This window comes from Limulus polyphemus, unplaced genomic scaffold (genome assembly GCF_000517525.1).
Source record: "Limulus polyphemus unplaced genomic scaffold, Limulus_polyphemus-2.1.2 Scaffold506, whole genome shotgun sequence".
In the NCBI taxonomy this organism is placed as follows: domain Eukaryota; kingdom Metazoa; phylum Arthropoda; class Merostomata; order Xiphosura; family Limulidae; genus Limulus; species Limulus polyphemus.
In genome coordinates, this window is record NW_013666116.1 from 312,681 (window position 1) to 322,080 (window position 9,400).

The 9,400-nt window shown below is 34.0% G+C and overlaps 1 protein-coding gene across 9 annotated transcripts in view; it reads right to left on the minus strand.

The window, feature by feature from the left end:
• LOC106458730 (extended synaptotagmin-2-like) overlaps positions 1-9,400 on the minus strand; it is a 70,563-nt gene that overhangs the window by 1,812 nt on the left and 59,351 nt on the right. For 7 of the 9 annotated variants that reach the window (XM_022385032.1, XM_022385035.1, XM_022385030.1 and 4 more), the window contains one exon: positions 7,684-7,883. The exons of 1 other annotated variant lie outside the window; for it this stretch is intronic. In XM_022385032.1, coding sequence (XP_022240740.1) covers positions 7,704-7,883 — 180 coding nt within the window. In that variant the 3' untranslated portion in view covers positions 7,684-7,703. The remainder of the gene's footprint in view (positions 1-7,683; positions 7,884-9,400) is intronic. One more of the 9 variants, XM_022385029.1, reaches the window with a different exon arrangement.

A 9,400-nucleotide genomic window follows, 5' to 3' on the forward strand; every position in this document is an offset into this window, starting at 1 on the left:
TATTTAAAAAAAAAAATCCTAATTTAGGACCGCAACTAACTCATAAACCAGACAAAATCATAGCAGCAGCCGTTTTTACCTCACAGTATAAGCGTAAAAATGTTAATAAAGTAACAACAAATATCTATTAAATCTATAAAGTAACAAATACATATTAATTATTACTCAAATCATTATTTCAGTCGCTCTTAATGTATCAAGCATCTATATGCAAAGAAAAGCCAAAAACTATGGTTTTTATCATTAATTGAAGATATAGCCTAAAGATGCTTTGCGGGCTTTACAGCATAACCAGGTTGTGTAAATGACCCAAACATATTCTGTTATACTTGTGGTAAATTTGATCTAAGTAAGTTTTTTTCTTCCCAATTTGTAAAAAATCCTTACGTGATAGACAAAAATTAATATTATTTTCAAAATTTGCATAGCTGTATTATGGAAAAATCCTTTACTAAAACCAAAACAAAGTTTATGAAGTTTAAATTTCACAGGCCTGTGTTATTAAGGAAGAAATTTTATAGGAATATGGGCCTATAATAATCAGCTTGTAAAACTAAGAATTTGTTTGCTGCAAATTTTGATTGGAAACAATAATTTAAACTTTTTTTTTTATAACTACAGAAATTTTAATGGTAGCATACCATCCTGTAAAGTTTGAAAATTAAGAATGAATTAAATCTAAACCAATGATTCTGCTTGCTGGGCAGACATCTTAACCATCAAAGCTATTGCCCGTGTCTCAAACGCTTAGTTTTCACTCACTGGTTATTGAGTATATGAGAATATCTTATGTTTCCCAACCCCTTAATCACTAGATAAAGTTTTCAAAACTTCAGTATACTTCAGGTTTCATTCTTAACATATAAGGTAGGTCAAGGGAATCACTAGGTTTCTGTTGTCCTAGTTATTCATGGGAGTGGTCATCAAATGCACTTCTCATTAGAAAGTATTACTGTAGCATAAGATATGCTATTGATAGTGACAGTGATATTTTCTACTGGCAAGTCAGGTGATGGCCCAAGGGTATATAACACCCCCCTTGTTGACAATAAAAGTGGTCTCAGTCACATGGATAGCATGTTTGTCTGGAGATGAGAATTGTATGTATATAATATTATGATTTTTTTAGTCTCCGATAGATTTTTACAGTTTCAAGAGCTACAAAATTGTTACTGATATTCCAGAAATTCAAATTTAGAACATCTCAAACTTTACTTACACTTAGGCTTTGACTTCAACATTTGTGAGCTTATAGTAGACTGATGAGAGAGCATAAATAAAGTTTTCCAACTCTCTTTCTTTTCAGTTAACAAAATACTTGTCCAAGTGTTAACTTGAGCTTTGATTGTACAAATAAAACATTGCAATTGTGTACAAATTTATGTCAAGTTGGTCAGACTCAGTAAAAGCCAGAAAAATTCAGGCACTGCTTTGTGATACAATTTTTGTCAAAACTCCTTTATTTGATGATTTGTTGAGAGTACTTCACATCATTAAATAAGGAATTTTAGAGAACCCTAGAATATGCCGAGTGCTTACAATAAAGTTGTAGTGATCGTATATCAACCATCATCATGGTTAGTGGTCTATACGATTATCTAAGTCTCATTATTAATTAGTAAAATTTTTAACAACTAGATACTTATTACTAACTATTGTTATACTACTTTTGTTTATTTTGAATTTTGTGCAAAGCTACACGAGGGCTATCTGCACTAGCCATCCCTAATTTAGTAGTGTAAGACTACAGGGAAGGCAGCTAGTCATCACCACCCACCGCCAACTCTTGGGCTACTCTTTTACCAATGAATAGTGGGATTGACCATCACATTATAATGCCTCCACGGGTGAAAGGGCGAGCATGTTTGGTGTAACGGGGATTCAAACCCGCGACCCTCAAATTGCGAGTCGAGCACATGTTGGGCCATCGAAATGGAACTGTTGCTTTTTTGCTGATGAACAGTTTGGAATTCGAGCGCCCTAACCACCTGGCCATGCCGGGCCTGTTATACTACATTTCAGTTGCTTATTTGTTGCCATCATCAGAGATGTCCTGAGAAGAAGTACTTCTGTGTTGATAGTAGCAGGAATTCAAGTCTTTGTCTTTTTGTTCAAAATTTGGTGCATCATTCAATCGACTGAGGTCTTTCCCTCAAAATTTTAAACAACAACCTACTGGAATGTTTTTAATGTGGGTATCTAGGTTTTGTTGACATCTATGCTAAATCAACTGTATTATGAATTAGGTGGATGTAGAAGACATACTTCATATTTCATTCTGAAAATGCACGTGACTAACCTACTAAAAGTTCTAATTAACTCTTTTCCACACCAAAGGGATGTCAATTGTATTGTTTAATTTTTTTCCTTCTTGCAGTGAAAATACTGAACCAAATTGAATGAAATTTAGAAGAAACATACTAAACAGCATGTTTCAGATCTTAAAAGAATCACATAATTTGATTTAGTTTTCTATCATTTTTTTATGTGAAACTTACAAAATTTTATTGTGAGACACTATTTTGAAAAAAACATTAAAATTCTTCCTTTTATTTTAGAATTTCAGTTTTTTTTACCAATCAGAATGTTCTATTTCATATGTTCAGTCAAATAAAATTCATTACCACATTTTTTTTTATACTTTATTTTGCTAATTTCACTAGTCACCACTTTCAACTATAAATCACTGCAGAAACTGAAAAAGATTTTTCAGTGTCCTAAAACTTGAGTTTTCAAAATGACACAAGTCAGACTAGATAAAAATATTTTTGCTAACAATATTCTTGGTCAAGATCAAATTATATCTAATGAATATGGTTTCTTTTCAATAAATAATAAGTTCCTTTACTTTGAGGCATTGGAATATTTAATAGTCGCCTGCCATACATATTAACCCTAAATAAGGTCACATGACATCTTGTCATAGAACAAAATTTCAGTAACTTACAAAAACATCTAAAGAAACCATGAAACAAATATAATGATCTGTGGTTTGTTCCTAACTCAGCAGACCACTGTTGTTGACTTTCCTGTAGTTGCTGCTGACTTTCCTGCAACTTTTGGAGACTTTCTTCTTGTTTATTTTCTTTCTCTTCCATCCACTGCTGTAGTCTCTCTTCTTGTTCATTTTCTTTCTCCTCCAACTACTGGTGTAGTCTCTCTTCTTGTTTATTTTCTTTCTCCTCCAATAACCGCTGTAATCTCTCTTGTTTATTTTGCTGTTCAAGCTGCCACTGTTGCAGGTTTTCTTGCCACTGCTGTAATCTTTCTTCTTGTTTCTTTTCTTTTTTCCTCCAACAACTGCTGTAATCTCTCTTGTTTATTTTGCTGCTCCAGCTGCCACTGTTGCAGGTTTTCTTGCCACTGCTGTAATCTTTCTTCTTGTTTCTTTTCTTTTTCCTCGAAGAAATGCTGTAATTTCTCTTCTTGTTTCTCTTCTCGTTCTTCTTGTTTCTTTTGCTGTTCTTGTATTGCTGCCATCAAATCTGCTAAGCTGTATTTTGATTTGCCACTTCTCATTTCCATTTTGTAACCAATTTGTTACGCCTCCGTTCGTTAGTTAATTTTTCCGTATAATTTCTTTCCGATGAAACTTTAGTGACACAAGTCCTTTCTTAAATAAAACTGGTTTATTCTTTCTGAATACAATTTTGCAATACACTAAATTTCCACAGTCACGCTATAACAAACGCTATAAATCACAACAAACGTCTCACATGCTCAACAATACGTCTCTCTCTGTCCACAGTTCAGTTACCCATTACATTGTTGCCATCAGTTCTTACCGGTTTATATATACAAGAGTACTGCATATCTAATAGGCTCTCGAGATTTCAGGAAGGAACGTGAACGTTCGAGAAGCACATGACGTGTTACTAGCGTCACGTGACCCCCGCTGTCGTAACAGTTATTTTAAAAAATTTATTATATTACAGAAGTGAAGGAACCTCTCATGGAGGATGAGATTGAGAAGTGCAAGTCTTGGTAACCAGATACACCATAGCTTGCAGGCAAAGAGAAAAAAGGCTGAACTCAGCTGAGACAAGAGATTAAGAAAATGCTCAGAAGTACCAAATATTAAGTGGGTGTGAGAAAGGACCTACAACTAATGACAAGCCACCTCAACTGAGTGGCCTTCTGTAAAAGAAAGGAGGTATGAGAAGAGGATACCATCCAAGAATGGGCCAATAGAAGTAAATCGTCTAAGAGAAGAAATGCCAACTCCAGGTCATGAATATGGTGATCAAAGGCCCCCATGAGACAAATGATGATAAAAGGGGCTGATTATATGTCAAAGGGAAGTGCAAGAAATTGTTAGATGCAAATCTGATGGACAGATATTAGAAAACATATAGAGGACATGTCAAGAGGGATGCGCAGGAAGGTGTCTGACACATCGACCATGGCCACCACAGACTTGGTGAAAAAGACAATAGATGGGATCAGAGGGAAGAGAAAAGAAAATGGGAAGAGGAGTGAGACCATGGTGGAGAAATGAAAATGACTGTTGGCAGAAAATGGCAGAAGAAAAGGAAGAGATGGATACCCACAGGGTTGGACATGACATGATATTTACTGAAAAGGAGAGTGGTGAACTGGATGTTGGGTAGAGGGAGGACAAGAAAAAGAAGAAGGTCTGGAATCTGGAATGGGAAGGTTTGGGGTAAACTGATCCAGGCAAAGAACAGGAGTAAACGACAAGGTCAAGAAAGAAGAAAAACCTGGGAAGATAACAAGGATTGAAGTCATACAATGTCAATCCAGGTCTCCAGAGAGAAATAAACACCACTGATGATGTCTGGACAAAGAAAAGGAGCCCAACAAAGATCATGTACACAATAAGAAGGAAGGCGCATACAGTAAAGAGGAACATAACCTGAATCTCAACATCAGGGGAACAAAGTAAGGAGGGATAGAGTTGAAGAAATAGAACAGGTTAAGCTGGCAAAGAGAGGGGAAGAAACTTCTACAGAAACTCCTTTTGTAGCATGATGAAGCACTTTAGACAAAAGATGGAGGTAGGAGAGGGAATATAGGAAGGTGGTGAGAAAATGATGAAGACATGAAAAAGGGGAACCAGCGAGTAAAACAAAAGGCAAGGGGTCCAATCCCTAAGCAAGCCAAATAGATAACAAAAACAGAAGGAAAGGAAGAATGTCTACAAGTCATGAATGTGAGGGGGACGAAGCATTTTGGTGTGAGAGATGAGCTATTAGAAAAAGGAAACATAATAACAAGCAAGGTGGAAAGGCAAGATGAACCCCAAGAATTGAGATCATGGAGTAAAAAACGAAAAATATTAAAGGAGACAGGTGAAAAATGAGGAAATGAACATACCTGAGAATGAAATTCAGAAAGAGACTGGAAGGTTAAGGTAATTCCCCAAATTGTAAGGTATTACCAAAAGCAAATAGGTTAAATTTGTAGTCCAATAGATCATTCCCGACTAAAGAGAAAGAACGTCGGCTATGGGAGGCGAGTAGGTCAGAGGCCCAAATAAGTATATGGTAATCCACAACATGTTGAACAATGGCTACAACATCCCCAGCAGTTAATGAGCCTCCATACACAATAGAAGAAATAAAGCCAGTGTGTGTGTGTGTAATATCATCACTCACACAGAACTAAGTACAAGTCACTGTCATTTAAAAATTCATGATAAAAAAAAATTAAAGCTTTGGAATCAAAAGTAAAAAAAATGAAAATCAAAGTTTTGTTAACAAATGCAAATCTCCTCAAATAAAACTTGGAAGAGAAATTTTAAATGTGTCTGTTCAATGTAGGAGAAAAATGAAGTTATCACGAGTGCAAGTGCATATGGGGAGCTACTGCACATGGAGGTTGTGTTGCCTTTCTATTGGTGGAGGGTTTTTGTCATTTGGTGACACCATCATGCACCAGCACAGTTCACATTAAATACATTAATTTAGGTGGGAATTACCTTATGGCTAGAAGCATGCAAATTTCATAGACAGACAGATTTATCATTTATGTGTGACGAGGTGAGTTATCATCTGGCAAGAAATATTTTCCATATATCTGCTTTTTTTTTCACAGTCAGACTGAGGATTATTCTAGCTCTGCATCCTAAACATATTGATTTGAAACAGAATAGCAACTGCACAAAGAACAAATATCTTGCACCAAAAAGTATGTAAAATTGATATTTCTAAATTAATACAGTAATGAAAATACAATGATATATCCTATCTGTATCTTTGATTAATTCTATTTTGTCTGAACAATTTCTCAAGATAATTTAAATGCAAAGACATCTAGAAAAAACATTAAAACCTGTAAGTGATTATCTTGTATAATCTGGAAGTGCCTAGTTTTTTTAAGGAAAGATGTGTATACAAAATCTTCTATTAAGACTTTCTTACAAAATATTGGTATTGAGTTTAGAGAATACTTAAGGTTTGGTAATTAATAACTAAATTAGTACTGATTATTAGCTATCAGGGTGCTTTATTTTATATTATCTGACTTAATAATAAAAATATAAAAAGATGATCAATGTGAGCATTTTTAATATCAAAAAACTTTTCTCCTAGTGGGCATAACACTGCTTGGTAACTTCAATGCCATGGTAATCTATCATTACTCTAAATGGCTACACTTGCTTTATATGTTTGATTGATTGTAATTAAGCTACACAATGGGCTATCTGTGCTCTGCTCACCACGGTTATCAAAACTCAGATTCTAGCGTTGTAGGTCCACAGACATACTGCTGTGCCACTGGGGGCTGCTTTATATGACAAAAATTTGACAAAGAGCTCTTTCTAATGGTATATTAAAGTTCTAGTATTGAGTGAAACCTCACTGGAAGCATCCTACAACAGATAAACTGAATACTATTCAAGCACTCTTCTTGGTACAAGCCCAAATTAAACAAGTTAAGAGACTAAATAGTTAAAAGTTATTAGCAATCTCACTCTGATGTTTTCACATTTTTCAATATAAACAGCATAGAACTGCTTGATCATCTTCAACATCACACATATATTAATGTTGACCCAATGACCTTCTATCAAACAACAAAATAGGGTGCTCATTTCAAGTCTTCATGTCACAAACCTATATTTAGTCAGTCCAATATGTGATGTTAGGAAAACATGCAAGTTCAAAAATCATTTAAAGGCAAAAATAAAGAACTCTATAACTCAAGATAGATCATTCTTCACCAGGGGCAAATTGATTGCCCTTGTGAAAAAAAGGTTTAAAGTTTTGGGCTTTAGGGTTTCTTGAAAGGTATAGTTAATGGACTCCATTCGTCCAGAATGTGTTCGGACAATGCTTTGAGTTGCTAGTGCAGACCTTAATCAGAGACCTGATGAATATTAACACAAGCAACTTAAAACATCATCCAAAATCTTCCTAGACAGATGCTGTCCATTAAGAATGCCTTTCAAGTATACTCTTCTCTGTCTAAACCTACTCTATCGGGTTTCATATTTTATTCAGTCATATTATAAAATTTCATCACTTTTTATAGCCTGAAACAATGTTTCTTGTTTAACCTATCAATATTTGAGCCTCAAAATGAATCTTTCTCAATTTCTTCACAAATTAATTTATAACATTAGCTATTTCTTTTACTTTATTATTCATCCACTTACTGACAATTCTACTACTGCTAGTTCTGAAAGAAAGGTGTATTTTATTCTGTGATCTTACTCACCCTTTACTATCAAACTTATCTTATGGTACTTCTAAACTACTATTCATACTATCATTCAATTGAAGTATGCTAGTGACCTGCTCATTATCTGAGACTTGTGCTTCATTTCCCCTTGCTATAGTGTTCTCGGTTGTTTTCTTGATTGTTCTGTTTGTAGATTCTGTTGCTATATCAGTGGGTGGAACCTTGTACTTCAGAATCTTTCAATATAAAAATGAATATTCAAGCCATGAAAAGGTATATTTAATTTTTAAAAGCAACTCATCTAACAAGCAAACATTTTCTACATATCCTTATTTTACTTTTTAATCTCAATGTCACTAACAATCTGTCACTAAACAACATCTTACTTTTGAGAATTCAACATTTTAATTTTTATACTGCAGCATTGCACTAAACAATAATCCCATGCTAATTGTCTTACAGGTTTCTATCTATATGAAAATTACTATAAAACATGTATAAATAAAATTAATTCAACTGTAAAATAAGCTGATAATAGCTGAACTAGTTTAACTTGCAAGGCAGATCTTCTATGCAAGTAAGCTGAGTGCAGAAGAAAATTTTCCTCAAGACTGTGAATCAATATTTTATTCTTTGAACAAAAATATAAAACAAGGTGGAAAAGTTAGCCTTAACAATTTAGAATATTGCATAAAATTCAGTATTTCCTCATCTACAGGGTCACTAAACATTAAACACACTGAACACAACTAAACTATTGTCTTGATTTAGTTATAAGTTTAGAAAATGTGAAGCTGAGAACTTGCTAGATAACACAGACATTTTCTGCTTTTTAAAAGCAATAAATACCAGTTTACGCTGACTTTATATTTTAATGATATTCACCTTTTTCTACATTATTAAAAACACCTTTGCTTCTACTCACAATTTTTGAAATAAATAAAATTGGTCAAACTGGAATTTTTGTTTATTCAAAAAGAAATGACAATGAATCCAAATAACATAAAAATGATTTTGTACTCATTCTCACTCACATATTACTAGAAAATAATATGTTATGTTATGATATGTTATAACGATCATTTTATTAAAAATTCAGGTCAATTTCAGCTTTATAATTTGTTCCCCCCCCCAACCTACTGATAATCTGTATTTAAATTTAGCTTAGTAAAAAGAAAGTTCAAAGTTTTTGCTAGAACTGTAATTCAGAATCTTGTTCAGAATCTGATAAATCCTGTCTAAGTGCAAAATTTGCCCTGAATGTCATTCTCCATGGCAAGATTCAATCAATGGCAGTAGATACAATCTCATAAGGCAATTGTATCAAAGTTGACATCACCCTGTATGAGAGATTAGTTATTTTATGGCTGAAACATGGGGTGGGAAATGCCACCAAAGACCTAGAATCCTGTCAGATGACTAGTCTGCTATGGAAAGAATGCGAACAGTGTAGGTGAGTTTGGCACTTTTAGGGCACTATTGTTAAACTCTGAAAGACCCAGCTTGCTCTCCGATGTTTTATCTGTGCTTTTCTTTGTCAGTAATAATGTCTCAACTGCTAACCATATGTATTTTAACTTGCAACCAGTCTCAGACTTGTCTTAAAATATAATCTTATCTACATTAATGTATACACCTGGAAAAAAGTTAAGCACCCCCGTGTTTTTTTCAAGTGATTCAGATTCGACGTTCTTGTGACTGATTATAAATTACCATTCAATCTAAACATGTTTATCAAATGAAATTATGCATT